The sequence below is a fragment of the Hyperolius riggenbachi genome, chromosome 6, assembly GCF_040937935.1.
Source record: "Hyperolius riggenbachi isolate aHypRig1 chromosome 6, aHypRig1.pri, whole genome shotgun sequence".
NCBI classification, from domain to species: Eukaryota; Metazoa; Chordata; class Amphibia; order Anura; family Hyperoliidae; genus Hyperolius; species Hyperolius riggenbachi.
This window is the reverse complement of record NC_090651.1, coordinates 199,880,232-199,906,942: the sequence shown is the minus strand read 5'-3', so window position 1 is coordinate 199,906,942 and position 26,711 is coordinate 199,880,232. Positions and strand designations below refer to the sequence as shown.

At 42.4% G+C, this 26,711-nt stretch overlaps 1 protein-coding gene across 1 annotated transcript in view; it reads left to right on the top strand.

Moving 5' to 3' along the window:
• TBRG1 (transforming growth factor beta regulator 1) overlaps positions 1 to 26,337 on the top strand; it is a 94,558-nt gene extending 68,221 nt beyond the window's left edge. The window contains exons 8-10 of the mRNA XM_068242704.1: positions 10,193 to 10,303; positions 11,324 to 11,466; positions 25,580 to 26,337. Of these exons, the coding sequence (XP_068098805.1) occupies positions 10,193 to 10,303; positions 11,324 to 11,466; positions 25,580 to 25,686 (361 nt within the window). The 3' untranslated portion in view covers positions 25,687 to 26,337. The remainder of the gene's footprint in view (positions 1 to 10,192; positions 10,304 to 11,323; positions 11,467 to 25,579) is intronic.
• The last annotated feature ends 374 nt before the right edge of the window (positions 26,338 to 26,711 follow it).

The following is a 26,711-nucleotide window of genomic DNA, read 5'->3' as shown; positions in this document are numbered from 1 at the left end:
AAGCTGCAGTCGTCTGAATGGAAAAAAAGTGTCTGGTCCTTAAAGAGAATCTGTATTGTTAAAATCGCACAACAGTAAACATACCAGTGTGTTAGGGGACATCTCCTATTCCCCTCTGTCACAATTTCGCTGCTCCCCGCCGCATTAAAAGTAGTCAAAAACAGTTTTAAAAAGTTTGTTTATAAACAAACAAAATGGCCACCAAAACAGGAAGTAGGTTGATGTACAGCATGTCCACACATAGAAAATACATCCATACACAAGCAGGCTGTATACATCCTTCCTTTTGTATCTCAAGAGATCATGCACTGAATACTAGTGACAGGCTGTGAGGCTGATCCTTTCTTCCTGTCTGTAATTCCTCAGTATGTGTCAGCCCAGCTCCTTTCACAGCCTAACAGAGGAGGATTTTTATCCAGCTCTCTTCTATCACTGATAATATAGCAGAGACGCTGCTGGCTTATGTAAATAACACACACACTGGAGTGTGCATAGAGTGGCCTGGAAAGTGGTGTGCATAAACAGACCAGCACGGAAGAGTTGGCAGCCTTCCAGACACAGGGCGACAAGTCTGACAGGGGAAAGATACATTGATTTATTACAGAGACAGTGATAGTAGAACGTGCTGCAGTAAGCCAGAGCACATTAGAACAGGTTTAGGAACTTGTAGGATGATAGAAAAAAACGTTGTAATTTTTGTTACGGAGTCTTTTTAAGGGGTTTTATGACTGCAGTCCTTAAAGTGGACCTAAATTAAAAATACAAGATTTCAGAAATAAAATCTATTTTCTAAATTATAATAATAAATGGCAGCCTTTTTTCAGCTGCATGATGACAAATATAAATATTTTACATTTATTGGAGAAACCCCTCCCTTCCTTTCATATTGCCGGGAAATAATCCGGCAAACTGGTGGAGTAGATGGTGTCCAGCAAAGGAGGAATTGCTAATGGCTGCCACCTGTATAACCCTAGTTATGCAAAGAGGAGGGTGAAAAGCATGCACTGAAATGCTCATAGGCTTGAAGGAGTGCTTATTTATATTTGTATGTGTCAGAGTGGTGCAACTAAATATTTTGAATTAAAAAAAAAATATTTGGTTTGGGTCCGCTTTAAGTGGTTAATAAGTGTTGTTTTCTCTAACTGGGCATTTATGCAAGTAGGTTTCAAACCAGTCACAAGCATGCATTTGTGAAAACCCCAATCCCATCCATTAAGTAAGCTTGGCCACACAGGAATTAAAATAGGGTCTACTTTCTTTCAAGTTTCTAAGACATATTTTAAAAATCATCTGCTCTTAGCAGATCTTAAAATTAAGTAAATATACAAGTGGGAAAACACGCCAATTGTTCCAGGCATGAACATTCTAGCAAATTCACCTCAAGATCAGAGTGTGTAGTACTCAAAGAATTTGTAAAAATCCCTAGAGCTACTTTTCTGAGTTGAGAGACTTTCGTTAAAGGGAACCTGAAGTGAGAGGGATATGAAGGTTGCTTTATTTATTTTCTTTTAAACAATAAACAATACAAATTGTGTGGAATCTTGCTGATTTTACTGGCTTAAAACTTAAAGGGACTCTGAGCTCTTCATAAAATCGCAATATGGACTTACCTGGGGCTTCCTCCAGCCCACCATAGCCTGTGATTCCCGCAGTGGGGGACCGGAGGATCCTTGAGGACCGGCGTGGGACAGGATGTGGCTTTCCCCTCGGTCTTCAGCAGAAATAGCCAGACCCGATCGGGTCAGCTTTACTGCGCAGGTGCAGACAGCTCGCAGCTGCACAGTACAGCAGACCCGATTGGGCTTGGCTATTTCCGTCAGGGCCCTAGCTGAAAGCCACTAGTGCCTGCATTGAACGCCGACAAGCGGACTTTCAGGGGTCCCAGCGCTGGATCACCTCTGCTGGGGGAAGCTGGCAAGTACCCCCTAGGGGCACTTTTTTTCCTTCAGGCAACTAAACATCTAAAAATGAAAATATGTAAAATAAACCTCCCCATAATTCCTGGTACACACAACACGATTTTGTGTCAGGTCAACAGGTCGATAATCGATCATTTCTGGCATGTCCAATCTGCTCCCTATCAAGAAAGGTTCAGTTTTGTGCAGATCGGATCTGAAAATAGTTCTCGTTCTTGATCGGAAGCAGATCAGACATGCTATAGATTATTTATTCGACCCGTCAGTCAGATGGAAATTGCGTTGTATGTAGCAAGCATAAGAAAGGTTCATAATATTGTGTGCTGTTGGGCGGTGGGAGCTGGGGTGTTCGGCATTACTTAAAGTGTACCAGAGCTGTAAAAAATAAAGATTTGATACTTACCCGCAGCTTCCTCCTGCAGCATAAACCCGTCTGAGTCCCACGCAGTCCTCCCACGATCTGCTGTTCAGCCGTGATCAGTCCCGGTAATAGGCTCAGTTGGGTCCAGTCTGGGTCTTCTGCGCATACGCGGACCTCACACGCAGTTTACTTTAAGGACAGAGGGCTGCTTCTCTGGCCTCCCTTCCATATGAGATCTGCCATCTTCCCCAGGGAGTGACTGCAGCTGCCACATTTTTAAGCTCCGGGCAGTGTTGTGAGACTCTGACCTCCGCAATGGATGCCAGCAGTTGTAGTCCGTCTACACTGGGAGATTTACATAGACTACATCTCCTGACATGCATTAGTGCCCTTTTCCACTAGCTGTGATTGCGATGCTGAATCGCAAATCGCTACGGTTTGCATAATAACATAGGAATCGTGGTAGGTAATTTCCACTACTGCAATTCTTTTTTTACTAAAGCGCGATTGCGTCGTGGATCGATTTTTGCAGCGATTTTGCTGTGCAGTGCACTGCATAGCAAAATCACAATTGGTGGGAAAAATTAGGACTTTGCTGAATCGCAATCGCTAGCGTTTAGAGCAAACGCTAGCGATTGCTAGTGGAAAAGGGCCCTTACAGTGGTCAGAGGCGTGCGTCACTACCGACATCTTTAAAATGTTGCAGCTGCGGTCTCTCCTTGGTGAAGATCAGGGATCCCATACGGACAGAGGGGCCAGAGGAGCAGCGCCTATTGGTAAGTAATGCCAATCACCCCAACCCCTGCCACCCCCCCCCCCCCCCCCCCAACAGCACACTCTGTTACAAACCTCCTTATGAGAGGTTCATGTTATAGTTATTTCCACATTTAGGTGCTCATGTTGCTTTAAAGTGAACCTTAACCAAAGTAATAAATAGAGATTGATTTACCTGGGGCTTCTACTAGCCCCCTGCAACCGTCCTGTGCCAGCTCCGGTCCTTAACGATCCTCCGCTCCCCTGGCACGGATTCTGGTTTTTTTTCGGGCAACTGCCAGTTGGTGGGCCACTGTGCCTATGCGGCCCTGGCCGTGTGCATCCTCATACGCATTCACGTCAGTGAGAGTGTTCTTCATAGGCGCAGTAAGAGAAAACCTTGTACTGTACCTGTGCCGGACACTCTTGCCGGCATGAACACGAACGAGAATGCGTGGCCTGCCGACTGAAAGTCGACTAAAGATGAAACAGCCACGGCGGCAGAACGGAGGGTCGTTAAGGACCGAGGCAGGCACAGGAAGGTTGCAGGGGGCTGGTAGAAGGCCCAGGTAGGTGAATCTCTTTTTCATTACTTCGGTTAAGGTTCACTTAGAGAGAGCTGTACATAAATAAACAATGCACATAGATACAGAGCCTTAGAAATATATGCCAATACATGAATATGGAAGTAAACCCAACACTGTCCAAAAGCAAAAGACATCCATAGTACCATACATTAATTGCATAATCACTAAGTATGCAAAATAGTCTCAAATTTATTAGGGACGTATCCCTTTAAAAACAATTAAAACCGCTGCAGAGGCAGGCCAAGCAATCCTAATACAATTCTATAGTAATCAAAAAGTTAACACAGTACAGTACCACCAGGGAAAGACCAAGCCATAAAGGAACACAATACAGATAAATAAATATGGGAAACGCTGGCTGCAATAGGTGATACTGAAGCTCAGTGAATGGTATATACAAGCCTGGAATGAAACCATAAACAATAGATCGCCAATTACCCAGATTCTGAACTGTGTTGCATGCACCTGCCACCGTGTCCTGGCTCATACGTATCGCACGTTCACGTGCTTCATCAGAGCTGAATAACGGCCAAACCAGATAGCCCTTAAATGCCTCACTAGACTCCATTGCTGGAAGTTATCTGTATGTGACCTTTTAGTAATGAAAAATGTATAAGGATTGCCTATTTACCCAGTGCTGAACTAATCTAATGAATAGATAGCATAGGGCAGTGACGTTCTGATCATGCGCATTGCGCATGGCAGACGTCGCGCAGGGCGTGGCCACGCCCACTGCTTTCAGTATTGGAGTCTGGTGAGGCATTTAAGGGCTATCCGGTTTAGCCGTTATACAGCTCCGACAAAGCACATGATCGTGCAATACGCATGAGCCAGGACGCGGCGGCAGGTGCAAGCAACACAGTTCAGACTCTAGGTAAGTGGTGATTTATTGTTTATGGTTTAATTGCAGGCTTGTATATACCATTTACTGAACTTCAGTATCACCTATTTAAGGCCAGTGTTTTCAATATTCATTTAACTGTATTGTGTTCCTTTATGGTTCGCTCTTTCCCTGGTGGTACTGTACTGTGATCATTTTTTGATTACTATATGATTGTATTATGATTGCAGTCCTGCCTCCGCAGCAGTTTTAATTGTTTTTAAAGGGGTATGTCCCTAATAAATTTGAGACTATTTTGCATACTTGTTTATGCGATTTAATTTATGGTACTATGGATGTCTTTTGCTTTTGAACAATACATAAATAAACAATCTGGCGGGTGTTTTTGCAGGAGCTTGCAGTTCTCTGCAGTGGGGACACTAAATAGAGACCATGGAAAATCTGAGCAGGGCATCCTCTGCAGATTTGCTGCCTGTGGTAGATTATTTGTCCTTTACCAATTTGGTCTGCGCCAGTTCAGGAGATTTTACTTCAGCAGGCAAAGGGTGTTTTTAAATTAAGTTTCATCCATTATGAGAAAGTAATCTGAGCAGAGAGAAAAAGAGGCAGAAAGTTTTGCTGCTAAACATTGGTTGTATAATGTTATGTTTTGTTTCGTTTGCTTGTTCGCTTATATAAGTGTCTCTTCGTTGTTTTATTTTATTTATTTATTTTATCCTGGACTTTGTTTTTGTGAGCAAGGTGTAGTTGTGTTAATTAGTGTTAGGGGTTACTTTACAAGAGACATAAATTCAACTACACAAAGTAAATTGAACTAGTCAAGGAGGCCTTTGAGGGCTGGTTAACACTACCAAAGCTGAACTGCGGGTGATATAGAGGCTGCCATATTTATTTCCTTTTAAGCAATACCAGTTGCCTGGCTATCCTGCTGCTGATTCCAGCATCAGTAGTGTCTGAACCACACACCTGAAACAAGCATCCAGTTAATCTTGTCAGATCTGACAATAATGCCAGAAACGCCTGATCTGCTGCATGCTTGTTCAGGGTCTATGGCTAAAAGCATTAGAGGCAGAGGATCAGCAGGATAGCAATACAACTGCTATTGCTTTAAAGAGTAACCGTTAGGCAAAAAAAGCTTATTTACATCTCTGTTCCCCTGTGTGGAAGAAAGCCAAAAAGGCAATACTGAAGTTAAAACGCTATCTTACTTTTTAGTTGGCTTAATAGCAGTCCTCCTTATCTCCAGGCTGATAAGGAGGCCACATGCCCCACAACAGATACTGCAGAGCATGCTGGGGCTGCTTCTTCTCCCTACTGCCCTCTCTGGTCCTCCCCTTCATTTCCCTATCTCGCCCTAATTCTCAACTGAAGCCTGATTGGCTGCTTCCTATCTCCCTTTTTTCCCCCTCTTCACAAACTCACGCCCCCAGCACAGCATTCCTCCAATCAGGAGGAAGACTTTCCAAAGCACAGAAGAAAGAAAACGCAAACGTGAGTGCGGCGTTTCTGGGCCATTTACTCAGCAGGTTTGTGTCACAGCATGGAAAGCTTTATATATTCCAGTAGAGGAGATTCAGAGCTTTGTAATGATATATACAGTGATGTGAAAAACTATTTGCCCCCTTCCTGATTTCTTATTCTTTTGCATGTTTGTCACACTTAAATGTTTCTGCTCATCAAAAACCGTTAACTATTAGTCAAAGATAACATAATTGAACACAAAATGCAGTTTTAAATGATGATTTTTATTATTTAGCGAGAAAAAAAACTCAAAACCTACATGGCCCTGTGTGAAAAAGAAATTGCCCCCTGAACCTAATAACTGGTTGGGCCACCCTTAGCAGCAATAACTGCAAGCAAGCGTTTGCGATAACTTGCAACGAGTCTTTTACAGCGCTCTGGAGGAATTTTGGCCCACTCATCTTTGCAGAATTGTTGTAATTCAGCTTTATTTGAGGGTTTTCTAGCATGAACCGCCTTTTTAAGGTCATGCCACAACATCTCAATAGGATTCAGGTCAGGACTTTGACTAGGCCACTCCAAAGTCTTCATTTTGTTTTTATTCAGCCATTCAGAGGTGGATCTGCTGGTGTGTTTTGGGTCATTGTCCTGCTGCAGCACCCAAGATCGATTCAGCTTGAGTTGACGAACAGATGGCCGGACATTCTCCTTCAGGATTTTTTGGTAGACAATAGAATTCATGGTTCCATCTATCACAGCAAGCCTTCCAGGTCCTGAAGCAGCAAAACAACCCCAGACCATCACACTACCACCACCATATTTTACTGTTGGTATGATGTTCTTTTGCTGAAATGCTGTGTTACTTCTACGCCAGATGTAACGGGACACGCACCTTCCAAAAAGTTCAACTTTTGTCTCGTCGGTCCACAAGGTATTTTCCCAAAAGTCTTGGCAATCATTGAGATGTTTTTTTAGCAAAATTGAGACAAGCCTTAATGATCTTTTTTGCTTAAAAGTGGTTTGCGCCTTGGATATCTGCCATGCAGGCTGTTTTTGCCCAGTCTCTTTCATATGGTGGAGTCGTGAACACTGACCTTAATTGAGGCAAGTGAGGCCTGAAGTTCTTTAGATGTTGTCCTGGGGTCTTTTGTGGCCTCTCGGATGAGTTTTCTCTGCGCTCTTGGGGTAATTTTGGTCGGCTGGCCACTCCTGGGAAGGTTCATCACTGTTCCATGTTTTTGCCATTTGTGGATAATGGCTCTCACTGTGGTTCGCTGGAGTCCCAAAGCTTTAGAAATGGCTTTATAACTTTTACCAGACTGATAGATCTCAATTACTTTTGTTCTCATTTGTTCCTGAATTTCTTTGGATCTTGGCATGATGTCTAGCTTTTGAGGTGCTTTTGGTCTACTTCTCTGTGTCAGATAGCTCCTATTTAAGTGATTTCTTGATTGAAACAGGTGTGGCAGTAATCAGGCCTGGGGGTGACTACAGAAATTGAACTCAGGTGTGATAAACCACAGTTAAGTTATTTTTTAACAAGAGGCGAAATCACTATTTCACACAGGGCTATGTAAATTTGGAGTTTGTTTTCTTACTAAATAATAAAAACCATCATTTAAAACTGCATTTTGTGTTCAATTATGTTATCTTTGAATAATAGTTAACGGTTTTTGATGAGCAGAAACATTTAAGTGTGACAAACATGCAAAATAATAAGAAATCAGGAAGGGGGCAAATAGTTTTTCACATCACTGTAACATGTGGGGGTTGTGACGGCAGTAAGGCGGTAAATCGCTGCTGTTTGCAGTGCTGTCACTTTGTCTATGGGGATTTCCAGTGGGTCCCCTAAAGTAGACTAGCTCCCCCTCCTTCCCCATCCACGCCTCTGTTCATCTGACAGCCCCCCCTCGACTGACAGCGCGATCGCCCGCACCCCCGCGACTAACGGCTCTCGCCCGCGCCCCCTGCGACTGACAGCGCGATCGTCCGCACCCTTCTGCCCCGCGACTAACTGCGCACTCACCTGCGCCCCCCTGCGACTGACAGCGCGCCCGCCCCGCGACTGACAACGCGCCGCCCGCACCCCCCCGCCCCGCGACTGACAGCGTGATCACCCGCACCCCGCGACTGACAGCGCGATGGCCTGTGCGCCATGCCCCCCGCCCCCCCCAGCGCCTGACGGCGCGATTGCCTGCATCCCCCCCTGGCGACTGACAGCGCAATCGCCTGCACCCCCCGCCCCCCCTCGCGACTGACAGCGCAATCGCCCGCACACCCCCGCCTCGACTGACAGCGCGTTCGCCTGCATCCCCCCCACCACCACGACTGATAAAGCGATCGCCCGCATCCGCCCGCCCCCCGGGGAATATTGTGACAGACAATATGCCCCCGTTAGACCAGAGACTGGTGGGAGTGTCTGAGGGCTGGGCTGATAATCAGGAAGCAGGGTAAGGGAGGATATCAGGAAGCAGGGTGAGGGAGGATATTACATCACAATTGGCTTCAGAAAAGACACTCAAAGATGGAACCTGCCATGAACTATCAGCAGCATCAATCTCTGCAAATACTATATAAAAATTCTGTGAAATCCAAACGTGGACAGTGAAATGCATATGTAATGTAAGTACAGCCAATATTTAGCTACTGATATGTGTTTTTTTTTCTCTGAGACCCTATACCTAACAGCCCCTTTTTAAAGTAAATAAATATGGTAGCCTCCATATACCTCTCACTTCAGATGACCTTTAAACATTAGTGATTTGAAAAAATACATTTATCCTAGTTCTAGTGGTCCTAGTAATCAGTAGTTGCCCTTGAACAGTTCTTAGTGTGCAAAAACCCTTGCTATACTGTAGACTAATTTTTCCTCCATGTTTAGATCACATCTTCTTGTCCCAAATACAGACCTAGGGCTTAAAAGCTAATTTTCCATACTTTTATATTCTTTTTGTATATATATTTGTGTTCATTCAGTCACCTTTTAAGTCCTCACCTTTCCAAGCTAAATAACTCCAGTTTTTGGCAAGTGATACCTTACAGATGACTTAAAGCAGTGGTCCTCAAACTAAGGTCCGCGGGCCGAATGCAGCCCCCTGAATCTTTTTTACCGAAGACTTCTACATCATTTTATGTATACTCCGGCCCCCCAGCAGTCTGAAGTATGCTGACCCGGCCCTCAACCCAAAACGCTTGGGGACCCCTGCCTTACAACCCTCTGATTAGTGTTGCCCATCTTGTACCTGGTTTAAAACTTCAAAGTTCTTCTTGTAGTGTGGTGCCAAAACTGAATACTTTACTCCAGATGTGGCCTCAAAGGCGATTTACACAGAGGGAGAAGTATGTTTGCATCTCATGATCTTCTTATCCATTTTTTGCACTCTTGAGTTTTATTTGCTTTAGCTGCAGCGTCTTGGAATTGCATGTGATTGCCTAACATAACAACCGAGACCTCCTTGCCTTTTGCCAGGAATGTGCTCTGCTCTTCTCTGTCCAGTTACTCAGCTGAAGCACCCCAACACTTTTAGTGATGTCACAGCTATTCAAATGAGTGTAAATAATGGGAGTGGATATTATTTTTATTATGATATTTTATGTTCTAATGTAGCCCAGCTACATTATGACAGTTTTGATGTTATGATCAGTATTACTGTAAAGTACAAAAAAAGTGTTGTTTTTTTTTATCGATTACTTAAAGAGAATCTGTACTTTAAAATTCTTACAATAAAAAGCATACCATTCTCTTCATTATGTTCTCCTGGGCCCCTCTGTGCTGTTTCTGCCACTCCCTTCTGCAATCCTGGCTTGTAATTGCCATTTTTAGGCAGTGTTTACAAACAAAAGACATGACTTCTAACCAGAGTATGACAGGCTGAGAACAGCTCACTGTGTGACTCATACAGAGCTTGGAGAGGGTGTGTAAAGCTTCTGCCAATGACAAGCAGTGCTGCACATTCCGCACATTCCAGCCTGAGCCTGACAGAGGAAAGGAGATAAGATTTATTACAGAGACAGTGTAACTAGAAAAGGCTGCATTAATACAGACCACAATAGAACAGGCATGGGAACTTATAGGATAGAAACAAATAAGGCTAAAAATTTTGTTACAGAGTCTCTTTAACTGTGAAAGCTGGAAAAAAAATGTGTAGCCGACAGACCTAACAGACCAAAAAAAAATGTAGTAGTGGAGAATGAATGACATACAGCAGAGCGAGACGATTGTACTTGGGTTTTAATTGAGTCCCTCTCTCTCTCTTTCCTTCTTATTCCCCAGAGGGCAGAGGGTCACAGCTCCGGAGGATGCGGGGGCATACTTCTTTGGTGTTACTCACCCCACTATACAGAACTTAATACAGAGCTGCCCAGGAGCGCGCAAATGTTTAAGGTGAGTGCCATACACAGACAAAACAAATATTGAAACTATAAAAACTATTGTTTTTATGACAAATAAGTGCTCACATGATATCGGCAACACATTTAAAAAAAGATTATGTATTGTGTGTATTTTGGGTAAATTGCTGCCAGATTACTTGTATTTTGGAGGAACAATGCCAGATTATGTGTTTTTTAGAGAAAACCTGCTGTCAGATTACATGTATTTTTGGTGAAATGCTGTCTGATTGTGTACTTTGGGAGGAAATACTTCCCCAGCAGGCCCACTGCCCAATACTGGGAATACACCATGAGATTTCCTGGCAGATAGATGGTTCGATAGATAAATTCCTACAGGTCCAATCTGATTCTCGATCATGTTTCTGATCAATTTCTCATAGAAGTGAATTGAAATCGATCAGAAAAATGAAAATAGACAGTAAATTTGCTGAAAAATCTCATTGTGTATTCCCAGCATTAGACCACTTCTGAGGTCATGTATATTTGGCTCCACCGATGACCACGCCCATGTTCTGTTTCCTAGCCATGCCCATTTGGTGTGTGTTCGTAAAGAATATCTTTTGTGGTAATTTTTATATCATTGTCAGTAAAAATATGATAGTTTGGCAACACTAATGTTAATACTTATGAAAATAAAAATTAGGCAATTCAGGAGAGCTTTCATTAACTCTCTGGGGCTTGTTTAATTTACCTTATTAAAATAAGCTTCAAGTTTACTTTACAACAACCTAACAGTTTCATATATCTTTGTATGGTGTATGCAAATGAAGGAAAGGGGAAACTGCAAGGTAGGTGGGAACAGAGGCAGCTATGAAGGGTAAATCATGCCACTGGAATTTTGACTGCTAGGTGGCCTCCACCTGAACCAGAAATCTTAGTGAACTTGCCCTTTAAGATTGTGCTAAAAAAAAAAACCTACCAGTCATTTACCACATTGTTTGCGTTCAGTAGCTTCTTGTTTAATTGTTTGGTGCATCTGTACCTTGAGAATTTTTGTTTTCTCATGTTTCAGTTACGAGTGGGTAAAGTTTGAAGTGTGGAAGACAGGTGAAGGACCGATGCCACAGGAGTTTTATGATAACAGTGCAGCTATCAACTTTGAGGCTTTTCAGAGGGAGTCCCTGGATGAGATGAAGCAAAGTAGTGTTTTATCAGGTAAGCATGGCAATCTACAGCAACACATCTATAATCCCTACCAGACCTCATCAGGAAAAAAGATGTAAAGGATGCCTGAAATGACATGTGAAATAATAAGCATATAGCACAGAACTGTTTCGGTCCTTATGAAGCTCATAAGTGCATGGCATGGATTCATATGGCTCTATGGGATATGGCTTGGACAAGTACTACAGAGTACCTGCTTTAAAGAAGGTGAAGTTCCGCTTAATGGTCCAAAAAAGTATCAAAATCTTTATTAAATACAGATCTTAAAAGTTTGCTGTGAACTTTTAAACTTTGTGACCTGTATTTAATAAATATTTTGATACTTTTTTGGACCATTGAGTGGAACTTCACCTTCTTTAAAGCATCTACGGTTGGGGAATGAGTTACCTGGTTCCAGCTCTGTTCCTAAAAATCAAGGTTGAGCGGACATCACATTGAACTCTTTTACTACAGAGTACCGAGATAGCTCATGGTGACCCAGAACCACTAGAAAATTTTAGGAGGTTAAACGAGACTAGAAAATCCTCTTAATACCAAAAAAAGATGCAAGTTATTCTGGTTTGATGCGGATAGTGAACATTTTTTGTACACCTTTATGCAGTTTTAAAGGATATGTGACATGATGAGATAGACATGTGTATGTACAGTGCCTAGCACACAAATAACTATGCTGTGTTCCCTTTTTTCTTTCTCTGTCTGAAAGAGGTAAATATCAGGTATGTAAGTGGCTGACTCAGTCCTGACACAGACAGGAAGTGATTGCAGTGTGACCCTCACTGATAAGAAATTCCAACTATAAAACACTTTCCTAGCAGAAAATGCAACTGTGATAAAATAAAGAAAAGGACGGGAGGAAAAGCCAGGAGCCCAATCTAGTGCAGTATCGTGAATTTTGGAAGATTTTATAACATTTAATCTTATATAGTTGTACTCACAAAATTGGGTTGCAAGTCAGGCAACAACTTGAAACGCATGCGGGGAAGTACCGTCCCTGCTCGGCCTTGTCCTTGGATGGTCGCTGCTCCTTCAAAAAATCCACTTGCCAAAGTGGTAACCCCGAATCGGGGTGGAACGTCAGATAGAATAGGGTAGGAGGCGCCCGTAACAAATAGATGTTGTGTTATGCGATTAATTGTAGCATTACTTGCCAGCCAATCTGGTAATAATAAATAAATGATGGTCCTACCTTAATAAAGCAGTCCATCCACTGGGTGGTATAAAGAAATATTAGCTTTATTGGGCACTTTTAAAATGACAACGCGTTTCGCGGAACAACCGCTTCCTCAGGTCGAGTGATGTGCCCTAAGAAATATATACACACACAGAACACTTAAAATAGTACACAATCCCCATTACATTAAAGGGATACTGTAGGGGGGTCGGGGGAAAATGAGTTGAACTTACCCGGGGCTTCTAATGGTCCCCCGCAGGCATCCTGTGCCCGCGCAGCCGCTCACCGATGCTCCGGCCCCGCCTCCGGTTCACTTCTGTAATTTCTGACTTTAAAGTCAGAAAACCCCTGCGCCTGCGTTGCCGTGTCCTCGCTTCCCCTGATGTCACCAGGAGCGTACTGCGCAGGCACAGACCATACTGGGCTTGTGCTATACACTCCTGGTGACATCAGCGGGAACGAGGACACGGCAACGCAGGCACAGGGGTTTTCTGACTTTAAAGTCAGAAATTCCAGAAGTGAGCCAGAGGCGGGGCTGGAGCATCGGTGAGTGGCTGCGCGGGCACAGGATGTCTGCGGGGGACCATTACAAGCCACGGGTAAGTTCAACTCATTTTCCCCCGACCCCCTACAGTATTCCTTTAAATTAAAATTCCACAGTAAAATCGTGACATAATATCCGTATATTTGAAGATAATGCTATATATCTTTGCTACTAATCGATAATCAGACAAGATTGCATAATATAAACTGAAAATATCAGATGACCCGCTTTTATCATGTACAGAATAAAACATGACCCTATATCAAAGACTCATTTACAATTATGGAACAATACGGGGCATTAAATATATACAAATAAAAACAAGTAAATAAAGGAATTTATCCAAAGGGATAACAGACTACATAGCAAGCCACATAAGAGTTAGTTCTCAGAATAGGGGCAAATGCTAACAACATAGAGAATAAAGTGCTCATGGGTTCAATATAGCAGGGAAAGGGATAATATACCAAATAGTCTAGTCGCGTTAGAGAGCCATGGACACTCAAGTCCGTGCTAGTAAAGGGGTTAAACACATATTAGAGCTTACCTCCGGGTAACAGAGTGGCTATCTCGGGCGCCTGCGAGTAGCGGTGCTCGTATCCCAATGGCTTAAATAAAGGTTACTTCCTAGTAGCCGCTGTGCGTGTGTATGGAGCGTAGCTGCGTAGTGTGGGACGTGTAGCGTCATTGTGCCAGACACGGCGCGTGACGTCATTGAGTGGGTGGCGGCATTACGCTTCGGCAGGGGAACGGACAGGGGCGGGGGCTGAAAGCGTCTCTGAGTTGCCCAGCAACCAGCTGGTAGACTAGAGAGGGTCTCCACCCCCAGTGGGAGAGGTCAGGTATCTCCTAGTGCGTCCTCCATTTTATTGTAGCCGCTGAGGGCGGCCATCTGTACAGGAATATGTAGCCTTGATATAACAAATTATACATGACATTAAAAATATATTTCATCAGTAAATATCATAAGACTTCGATAGATTCTGTGTAAATAAAATAATAATAGATATGAATACATTATATAAAGATAAATATAAATAAGAAAAATCCATATAAATAGCATATACATAATTCATTCTAAATGTCGCAAAGAGCTAGAGGCTTCCAACATATTCTTAAAAACAACCTGGTGTATTAATTAATGTTACACAGGCCATAGTGAGGTCATAGGAATCATTCAGTAGGGTACAAAGCCATGGGAAAATAATCATATAAAGCCTAGGTTCTCAACGTGTGGTAAGCGTACCCCAGGGGGTACTTCTGATGGTTCCAGGGGGTACTCGGGCTTGATATACTTGGCCAAGAATAACAAATTTAGAGTTTTGGAAAATGATAAATCTTATTTGAACAACACCAAATGAGCGTTTTAGCCAATTAAAAGCAATTATAAATGCTTGGAAATTGTTTAGAACCAATTATCATGTTTTACGATTAAATATACATTTGTCAAGGGGTACTTGTGATAATGTTTGCTATGCTAGGGGGTACTTGGTGAGTACAGGGTTTTAAAAGGGGTACATACCAATAACATGTTGAGAAACACTGATATAAAGGACCTATCAGGCACCTATAGGAAACAGTATAGAAGTAATATTTCTTGATAGTAAGATTCTTTTATGTATACGTTATATGTGTAGGTCTTATAGGGAGGTCCTGTCGAGGGCCCTATGTGGACATAACAGATATATTTATTCGGATGTGCAAGGGTACTTATAAGTATTACGTCAGGATATATATATATTAAATTGTCAGAATTGTCTTTAGAGATTATGTTCCAGGCAAATGTTTAACCCTTCGGGTTGTAGGGTACCTAATTTAAAAATCCAGTACATTTCCCTGCTTCTGAGTTTTCCAGTCCTATTGTGGATTGTTTCTGGGATCTGCTCGATGGGACAGATGGTGGTATCTTTATGACTACAATTGTGTAGGGTTTTATAGTGCCTGGACAGGCCATGTTTTAAATAGCCCTTTCTCAATGTTCCTCCTGTGCTGCCCCCATCTCGTGCGGAGCTGTTGGGTGGTGCGTCCCACATATTGTAGTCCGCAGGGACATGTTATTAGATATATTAGGAAATTACTAGAGCAGTCCATAGTCTGGTGTATTGGGTGAATCACTCCCGTTGTTCTAGAGCAGAAATTTGTAGCCTGTTGGTTGATTTTTTCACAGCATAGGCATCTCGGGTGCCTACATCGGGTGACCAAACCCCGTTCCCGACTGGTTGTTTGTGTTCCCTCCATCTTCTGTTTTTTGGTGTTAGTAATACGACTGGGGGCCAATATATTTTTTAGTGTTTTAGCCCTACGAAAAATGACTCTTGGTTTTGGTCTAAGGTCAGTTTTAAGTAAAGGGTCCATCTGTAGAAGTGGCCATGATTTCTCTATGACCTCTTTGATAACTTTGTTGGCTAGAAAACCTCGTGATAAAGCTTATCTCATTGTTTTCTTCTTTGGTGTTGGTATTTTTCCTTGTGTGTACCAGGGAGTTTCTGTCAATGTGTCTGGCCTTCCTCCTTGCCTCATTGACCAGCTTTTTGGGGTAGTGTCTGGCAGCAAACTTATTGGTGAGGACCTGGGCTTGTTCATCAAAGGTTTTAGTGTCGCTACAGTTCTTCCGGATCCTAAGGAACTGCCCATAGGGAATATTCTTCTACCAGGGTTTATGGTGACAGCTCTTATAATGGATATACGAGTTGGCATCTACCGTTTTAAAGAAATTCTTCGATTTGATTATTGCTCCGTCATGGTATAGTGTTAGATCTAGGTATTCGATTTGGCTGGCACTGTAATTCGACGTAAAAGCGAGGCCCCAATCGTTATTGTTTAGTTATCCACAGAAACTTTTTATTGTGTCTTCATCACCATCCCAGATAAGGATAAGGTCGTCGATGTATCTTTTATACATTATTATGTTTGGAGTAAAGGGGTTATCTGGGCCCAATAGACGTTCCTCGAATAGTCCCATCGTAAGATTAGCATAGCTAGGAGCATAATTCGTCCCCATAGCTGTACCCCTTGTCTGTAAATGTCTGTTATGTCCACATAGGGCCCTCGACAGGACCTCCCTATAAGACCTACACATATAACGTATACATAATAGAATCTTACTATCAGGAAATATTACTTCTATGCTGTTTCCTATAGGTGCCTGATAGGTCCTTTATTTATATTATTATTTTCCCATGGCTTTGTACCCTACTGAATGATTCCTGTGACCTCACTATGGCCTGTGTAACATTAATTAATACACCAGGTTGTTTTTAAGAATATGTTGGAAGCCTCTAGCTCCTTGCGACATTTAGAATGAATTATGTATATGCTATTATTATGGATTTTTCTTATTTATATTTATCTTTATATAATGTATTTATATCTATTATTATTTTATTTACACAGAATCTATCGAAGTCTTATGATATTTACTGATGAAATATATTTTTAATGTCATGTATAATTTGTTATATCAAGGCTACATATTACAGATGGCCGCCCTCAGCGGCTACAATAAAATGGAGGACGCACTAGGAGATACCTGACCTCTCCCACTGGGGGTGGAGACCCTCTCTAGTCTACCAGCTGGTTGCTGGGCAACTCAGAGACGCTTTCAGCCCCCGCCCCTGTCCGTTCCCCTGCCGGAGCGTAATGCCGCCACCCATTCAATGACGTCACGTGCCGTGTCTGGCACAATGACGCTACACGTCCCACACTACGCAGCCACGCTCCATACACACGCACAGCGGCTACTAGGAAGTAACCTTTATTTAAGCCATCGGGATACGAGTGCCGCTACTCACAGGCGCCCGAGATAGCCACTCTGTTACCCGGAGGTAAGCTCTAATATGTGTTTAACCCCTTTACTAGCACGAACTTGAGTGTCCATGGCTCTCTAACACGACTAGACTATTTGGTATATTATCCCTTTCCCTGCTATATTGAACCCATGAGCACTTTATTCTCTATGTTGTTAGCATTTGCCCCTATTCTGAGAACTAACTCTTATGTGGCTTGCTATGTAGTCTGTTATCCCTTTGGATAAATTCCTTTTTTTTACTTGTTTTTATTTGTATATATTTAACGCCCCGTATTGTTCCATAATTGTAAATGAGTCTTTGATATAGGGTCATGTTTTATTCTGTACATGATAAAAGCGGGTCATCTGATATTTTCAGTTTATATTATGCAATCTTGTCTGATTATCGATTAGTAGCAAAGATATATAGTATCATCTTCAAATATACGGATATTATGTCACGATTTTACTGTAGAATTTTAATTTAATGTAATGGGGATTGTGTACTATTTTTAAGTGTTCTGTGTGTGTGTATATTTCTTAGGGCACATCACTCGACCTGAGGAAGCGGTTGTCATTTTAAAAGTGCCCAATAAAGCTAATATTTCTTTATACCACCTAGTGGATGGACTGCTTTATTAAGGTAGGACCATCATTTATTTATTATTACCAGATTGGCTGGCAAGTAATGCTACAATTAATCGCATAACACAACATCTGTTTGTTACGGGCGCCTCCTACCCTATTCAATCCTAGCAGAAAATGGCTTCTGAGAGCAAGAAAGAGATAAAAAGGGAAATTTCTTATCAGTGAGGGTCACACTGTAGTTACTTCCTGTCTGAGTCAGGACTGAGTCAGCCACTTACATACCTGATATTTAACTCTTTCAGACAGAGAAAGAAAAAAATAATACAGCATTAGTTATTTGTGTGCTACGCACTGTACATACACATGTCTATCTCGTCATGTCACATGTCACTTTGGGTATCCTTTAAAGAGACTCTGTAACAAAAATGTCATCCTTGCAAAGATTTCTGTCTGGTGGGAAGTTCAGCTCCATAGAATAGACTGTGTATGTATGTCTCTCATACTACATGGAAGGGGGTAAAATTGGTCTGTGATCTTTCATTTTCCAAAGACTATGGTCTGATGTGTGTATGAGCCTTTAGGCTGTGAAAGGAGCTGGCTGGGCTGTCACATACTGAGGAATTAGACACCGGCAGAGCTGTCTGCAGGAAGAAACAATCAGCCGGTCACTCTTCAGTGGATGAGAGCTGCAGGGGGAAAGAAGGTAAACACACAAATGATCTCTTGAGATTCAAAAGGAAGGCTGTATACAGCCTGCTTGTGTATGAATGGTACTGTACATCAAACTTCCGGTTTTAGTGGCCATTTTGTTTGTTTATAAACAAACTTTTTAAAACTGTTTTTGACTACTTTTAATGCGGCGGGGAGCAGTGAAATTGTGACAGAGGGTAATAGGAGATGTCCCCTAACGCACTGGTATGTTTACTTTTGTGCGATTTGAACAATACAGATTCTCTTTAAAGTGGACCTTGGTGAGGTCCATTTTCAAGCTACATACATTTGTATACAAACATCTACATAATTCTGCATCAACAGAATTATTTGCATCTCAATGACAACCCCTATTGCCTTGCCAGGGAGCTAAGAAGTGGGGCGTTCCCTAATAAAATCTATGACAGGATTTCTAGTATTTCACATTAGAAATTACTGGCTGTGTCACAAACAAGATATTTACCTGTCCCCATAAAATGTGCCACAAAGACTGGAAATGGAAATCCCACCATATACAGCAAGTGAATGATCCCTAAAATATTCTAGATTAAAGTGGAACTGAAGAGAGAGGTATATGGAGGCTGCCATGTTTATTTCCTTTTAAGCAATACCAGTTGCCTGGCAGCCCTGCTGATCGTCTGCCTCTAATGCTATTAACCATAGCCCCTGAACAAGCATGCAGCAGATCAGGTGTTTCAGACCTTAAAGTCAGATCTGACAAGACTAGCTGCATGCTTGTTTTTGGTGTTATTCAGGTACTACTGCAGAGAAATAGACCAGCAGGGCTGCCAGGCAACTGGTATTGATTAAAAGGAAATAAATATGGCAGCCTCCGTATACCTCTTACTTCAGTTGCATTGAATCCAGTCAAGTAATAGATTTTAATATGGTAGCCTCCATGGTTGTCAAATAAAAGGTGTGCTTAAAGAGGAACTCCAGTGAAAATAATGTAATAAAGTGCTTCATTTTTACAATAATTATTTATAAATGATTTAGTGAGTGTTTGCTTATTGTAAAATCTTTTAAATCCCTGATTTACATTCTAACATTTATCACATGATGGCATTTTTACTGCTGGCAGGTGATGTAGCTGCTGCTTGCTTTTTTGGCAGTTGGAAACAGCTGTAAACAGCTATTTTCCACAATGCAACAAGGTTCACAGACAGGAAACTGCCAGGACCATGGTCCTCAGAGTTTCTTGTGGGAGGGGTTTCACCACAATATCAGCCATACAGAGCCCCCTGATGAACCGTTTTTGAAAAAGAAAAGATTTCTCATGTAATATGGGTATCAGCTACTGATTGGGATGAAGTTCAACTGTTGGTCACGGTTTCTCTTTGAATTGTGTTCCTTTCATATAGTTTATAGGGCATTCCTCAAGCCAAATACTTTTTTTTTTTTTTTAATACTCTATTTCCCTATAAACTAAACAAGCCTTGCCCACAGCTTTTTAGAGTGTCCTGGCACTGTAGCAAGGGCTTATGGGAGCTCAGTCTGGGCAGGAGGAAGGGGAGGTTACTAGCCAGAGATTTCAGAGGCAGAGGGGAGGAGGAGAGCGGACTGAATTTGTCACATTACACACAGGCAAGCTGATAGCATCTCCAGCCCTCAGCCTGTGATAAACAGAACATGGCTACCCTCATTGTATCACAGGAATAAATAATCATAAACTATTGAAGCTGTTTGCAGCTAGATTTGCTGTGTAAACTATCTAAACTTTAGATAAGATGTATGCAGTGGTTTGAAAAAGTATTCGGCCCCCTTGAAGTCTTCCACATTTTGTCATATGGCCTATGACATATGACAAATATCCACATTTTGTCATTATGTCCATATTGTCATATGTCCACATTTTGTCATATTTTGCCACAAACATAAATCAATTTTATTGGAATTCCACGTGAAAGACCAATACAATGTGGTGTACACGTGAGAAGTGGAACGAAAATCATTAATGATTCCAAACATTTTAAAAAAAGTAAATAACTGCAAAGTGGGGTGTGCGTAATTATTCAGCCCCCTAAATCAATACTTTGTAGAACCACCTTTTGCTGCAATTACAGCTGCCAGTCTTTTAGGGTATGTCTCTACCAGCTTTACACATCTAGAGACTGAAATCCTTGCCCATTCTTCTTTGCAAAACAGCTCCAGCTCAGTCAGATTAGATGGACAGCGTTTGTGAACAGCAGTTTTCAGATCTTGCCAGATTCTCGATTGGATTTAGATCTGGACTTTGACTGGGCCATTCTAACACATGGCAGTATATATGGCAGTATTTGTATAGCGCCTTTCTCCTGTCGGACTCAAAGGTGAACCTCCGCCCCAGTCTCAAGTCTTTTGCAGACTCCATGAGGTTTTCTTCCAAGATTGACCTGTATTTGGCTCCATCCATCTTCCCATCAACTCTTAACCAGCTCCCCTGTCCCTGCTGAAGAGCTGCTCGGGGGGAGCATGATGTTGCCACCACCATATTTGACAGTGGGGATGGTGTGTTCAGAGTGATGTGCAGTGTTAGTTTTCTGCCGTACATAACGTTTTGCATTTTGGCCAAAAAGTTCCATTTTGGTCTCATCTGACCAGAGCACTTTCTTCCACTTCTGATCAGTGCTCTCCTTGTTCGGCCTGTGAGTTTAGGTGGACGGCCTTGTCTTGGTAGGTTTACAGTTATGCCATACTCTTTTCATTTCTGAATGATCGCTGGAACAGTGTTCCGTGGGATGTTCAAGGTTTTGGAAATCTTTTTGTAGCTTAAAGCGGAATATAACCCTGCATTTCAACTTTGGTCTAAAATATTATTTACAGCATATTATATGCAAAAAGCATTTTTTTATTTACTAGACCAGCATTGGAAGGGTTAAACACAGAGGTTTAAGGTCCTTGAGAGATATGCAGAAGTTCAGATAGATACATTCTATTTAGTTACATGTATCTATTGATAAACAGTTACACACTCTTTGGCTGTCGTCCAAGCTCCTTCTCAGTGAGAGAGATGAGTCACATTCAACACTTAGATACATTATGTAAACAAAATGTATCTATTTCAGCTTCGGATGCGTCTGCAGAAATCTAAAGGAACTTTAAAGCCCTGTGTAACCCTTCCAATGCTGGTCTAGTAAAAAAAAAAATGCTGGTTGCATATAATATACTGTAAATAATGTTTTAGAGCAAAGTTGAAATGCAGGGTTATATTCCGCTTTAAGCCTGCTTTAAATTTCTTAATAACTTTATCCCTGACCTGTCTGGTGTGTTCTTTGGGCTTCATGGTGTTGTTGCTCCCGATATTCCCTTAGACAACCTCTGAGGCCGTCACAGAGCAGCTGTATTTGTACTGACATTAGATTACACACAGGTGCACTCTATTTAGTCATTAGCACTCATCGGGCAATGTCTATGGGCAACTGACTGCACTCAGACCAAAGGGGGCTGAATAATTGCGCACACCCCACTTTGCAGTTATTTATTTGTAAAAAACAATTTGGAATCATCTAGGATTTTCGTTCCACTTCTCACGTGTACACCACTTTGTACTGGTCTTTCACGTGGCATTCCAATAAAATTGATTCATGTTTGTGGCAGTAATATGACAAAATGTGGAAAACTTCAAGGGGCCGAATACTTTTGCAAACCACTGTAGACATTGTTGTTACTTGTTATAGTTAGTTTTTCATCAACAATTTAACAGAGATACCTGAAAACCTATGCTTTTCTCACGTACCATGTAACATATCAGTTTTATATATTTAACAAATCTAAAAAAAAAAAAAAGATTCTACCCCTTTCCCACTTTTCATACAAAAGATTTTATTGCTACCTGCATTAGATTCTTGAAACATTTAGATTACTTTCTGTGCTCATCCCTGGGCTGTAGGATTTTAGTACTGAATCTGAAGGAGGTGCTAGTTAAGTTGAGGTGACCCACCGGAAAACCTCATAGGGAAATGCAGCTTCTTATAATTAATTGCTGCAAACTCACTGCTCATAAATAAGTTCAAAACCATAAACAAGTGTACATGTTCAGCTAGAGCACAGAACATTTACCAGTCTAAATGCCAGAGGAACACCTGTACACAGCAAAATGGACCAGCATTTTGTGCATCCGGCCTGAAAAAGTGAGGAAAATGATCTCTAGTGGGAACTCATGGGCAAATTTATCAATAGTATATGAGAGAAAAAGCTTAGATTTCTAGAAATTATGCAGAATTGTCCCAGACATTTTAGTGCAATTTTCTTCTAAAACAGGAGTCGATAGGTAGAGTTTTCAGAATTGGTGCAGACAGTCTATGAGAGAATACTCTGAGTGGGGTAAGATGTACTGTGGCAGCTTTAACACAGAAAAACGAGCCTCACAATAGTATTTTAATGGAAAAACAGCAGCATATGGACTTGATGTCACTCAGTCTAGATATTCCTGCTTTATAAAAAAAAAAAATCTCACGGTATAGTTGCTCTCTAGGTTTTACAAGGAAGAGATGCGACTGCGAAAGAGAAGTTTAATTTAGTTATGTGGGGAATAAAACAACACACAGACAGCACATGCTGACAATGCAATCCCCCAGTGTGGCAGCTTTGTATGAGTTTTAGAAGTGATATCAACCACTTCTTATTTCTACGACAGATTAGCACTGGTTGGATTCTAAAATCAGGAATGAATCATACCGTCATCAGTAAGTGATGAATCCATTTATATGTATGGACTCAGTGACAGCGGGCCACCCGCGCATGCGCAGAAGACCCCGACTGAAGTGACTGAACCAGTTACCGGGGCTGATTGCGGATGAACGGCAGATTGCGGGAGGACGTGCTTATGGGGCTGGAGGAAGCCCCGGGTAAGTATCAAATCTTTCTTGTTGTACGTTTCTGGTACACTTTTTTTTAGATGTCTGAGACAGTTCTGCACGGATTTCTAAAAACCTTCCAATATTTTGTCTCAGACACTCTTGATAAATGTCCCCCACTGAGTCACATACCTGCAGGGCCGAGGCAGAGGCTGGGAAGGCTGGGGCCTCTGAGCGCAGCCACCAGGGGGCACATTTCTCTGTGCTATCCCCAGGCTCGGACTGAGCCGGTGTTCAGACGTAATAACCTGCAGGAGCACCGGCGAAGTCCCGATGGAAAGTTCGGTAGGCCCTTTACGTCACCTGTCACATGACGTGGTGGCCCCCTCTCCTCTCTGCCCATGATCTCTGTCTGAGCTAGCGGCAGAGTTTTCCCCGGCCAGTACTAATGCTTCTGGCACGGAGAATGTGCAGACCAGGCCCCTAAATGATGTCAGGAAGCAGCAGGAGAGTCATGTGACTCACAGGCACACAGATGCGCAGCTCTCAGCTGATCACTGGAGACTGAGCAGCGCGCAGATTTTGAATTGAGAAGCCAGGGAGAGCTGGCTTGAGCGAGATGCTGGGCTGCCCGTGACATGCTGGAACAGCTCGTTAGGGAGATTATGTTGAGTCTGAAGCTGGGAGTGACAGAGCAGAGAAAAAAGATAAGGAAACACCCCAGTGAGAGTGGAGCAGGGGAAAGAGTACAGGGGAAAGAGAGGACAGCTTTCAATTACAGACGGAATGCAGGAGACAGATGAAGAGATTAAGCTGGGAAAAGAAAGATTAACTCCTTGACAGCAGTCAGCAGAGAAGACAAACAGGAAGAAAACACGGAGGAAAGTTGTAAAGATCATCTGTAGCAGATAGTACAACTGGGCCAGAGTATAGAGACAAGAGAAGGCTGGTGAGATCTCAATAATGTATTGTCAGAACTGTTTTGATTCACATGCATGCTTAAAGTAAACCAGAGACAAGTATTTGGCAGCGTTTTATACATACCTGGGGCTTCCTCCAGCCCCATCCACACGGATCACTCCCACGCCACCATCCTCAGCCTTCTCCCTCTTCGCTACCGAGTCCCATAAGTCTGTTCAGTTGCTGTCAGTTGGTGCATGCACAGTGGCTCCTCTGTCTCGCTCCCGTGTCTGGGAGCCTTCTGCGCCTTCACAGGCGCAGATTGCTCCCAGCCACGGGAGTGAGACACAGGAGCGCCCTGCGCATGCACTGACTGGCCGCAACTGGCTGAAGTTCCGGGCCCCGTTACTGAAGAGGGAGAAGACTGAGGACGCGGCATGGGAGCGATCTGTGCCAATGGGGCTGGAGGAAGCCCCAGGTATGTATAAAACGCTGCCAAATACTTGTCTCTGGTTTACTTTAACCTCACTGAAGATAGCTTAACTTATATTTAAATGTTTCTATGTAATGTGAATTTTTCTGAATAGGAAGTCTTCTGCAGCACTTTACAGAGTACATAATCATGTCACTGAGCTCACAATCTAATCCTGCCATAGCCATAGCCTAATGTCCTACCATATTATTATTATGTATTTATATAGTGCTAACATCTTCTGCAGCACTTTACAGAGTACATAGTCATGTCACTGACTGTCCTAAGAGGAGCTCACAATCTAATCCTACCATAGTCATAGTCTAATGTCCACCATATTATTATGTATTTATAGAGCATTGACATCTACTGCAGCACATTACAGAGTACAGGGGACTGTATAGGGGAAAGAGGGGGACCTCTATATCACTAGGTAATGCAGTCAGGAGCACAGCAGATCGGCCTACAGGGGGCTGGGAAAATCCTCAGGTCGCTGACACTAACCTAGCCCATACCTACACCTAACTGTAACACAGCTATTGTGCTGCCCCGTGCCCAAATTATAGGCTATGGCTAATAATTTTAGAATTTTGACATGGGCCCCTATAGTGGCACCCAAATGACCTACTTTGGGGGGGGGGCACTTTGGAAGCTCAGCCTCTGTTGCTGGGGAACCTTGTCCCGGCCCTGCATACCTGTACTCGGCATGCAGCCACTGAGTTAAGGTGCGTACACATGCCTGATTTATTCAAACGATGGGTCGTTAGAACCGCCCGTGGGGCGGCTGTTCTAGCGACAGTTTCTGTGTGTGTACATGTGTACAGTTTGTTGGCAGGCTGATAAGGCTGGTTTGGAAACCAGCCTTATCAGCCTGCCGACAGACTGTACACACACAGAAACTGTCGCTAGAACGGCCGCCTTGTGGGCGGGTCTGACCACCTGTCGTCTGAATAAATCAGACGTGTGTACGCGCCTTTACACACCTGAACTCAGCATGCAGTCAGAAGGGTCAGAAAATCTTGTCTGCATTGTAGGTTAGCCTTCCAAAGAAATCTGCTGATTATATTGATATGTATCTGTCACAGTCTATTCATCTGAGGAGTTGCATGCAGTCTCACACCTGGTTATTTATTTGTTATTCCTCTGTATTTTTCAGGAGCTCTGGATCTTCCAGAGATTCATGCCTCACATGATTACATCTCTACCTATCAAGAAATGTTTTTGTCTCCCTCCCACATCTCACGAGACTCAACCAGCCACTGAAATCCCCCCTGATCACCTCATGCCACAGTTTTTGACATTCATTTATTCTCAAAATGTCAAGTTTAGTTGTAACATCACCAGCAAACGTCCAGCATTGACCAGCCAATGTGCAAAATGATTTTCCATTTGCCTGATGTCCGTATCACTTTCTTGGACATGACAGAATCTGGAGAGATGGGAAGGTTGGGGTTATGCAGAGGAGATGGGGAGGTTAGTGGTAGGCATAGGAAATGGGTAGGTTAGTGTTAGGCAGATGGGAGTGCAGATTAGTGTTAGGCACTTGAGATGTATAGGTAAGTGTTAGGCATAGGCATGCAGGTCACACATTCAGAAGAAAATGTTTTTTTTTGTTTTTTTTTGTCATCTCACCGGTCAAGATACGATGAATTCTCTTACATCTGACCTTTGCCACATATCTTGGCAATTACCCACATTGGCTGGCCATTTTGGGAACTGGACACACTTCTGGCTTTGGTCATAACATACAGTATGTTAATGTCTTTATATTAACTCCATCAAGATATATGAACTGTGCACCTAAACATGGTTGCAATATTCTGTACATAAAATGTTTTTATTTCTGCAATGTATAAAAAAATATTAAAAAAAGTTAAAATGTAAGTGTATTTATAAAATAAAACTGCAGAATGAAATAAAAAATTGCCAAATATTATTGATAAATAGTTAATGATTTGCGACCATGAAGAGACTGTAAAACCATGTGGGTTTCTATTGTTTACATATCTGTTTCTATTACTAGCAAGGTAGCAGTTTTACCTTGCTTAAAATGGGGCCCTGATATTTTATGTAGTATACTTGAATTATTTCTTTTACCCCACTTTTAAGATCCACATATATCAACCACACTGTGTATTGTGTAAGCGGACACACTGTCCTTATACTGCTAGTAAACAAGCTGCAGTACGTGATGATGTCTATTTGTAGGGCCCGTTTCCACTAGCGCGAATTCGCATGCAGACAACGCATGCAGATTCGCATAGGCAATACAAGTGGATGGGACGGTT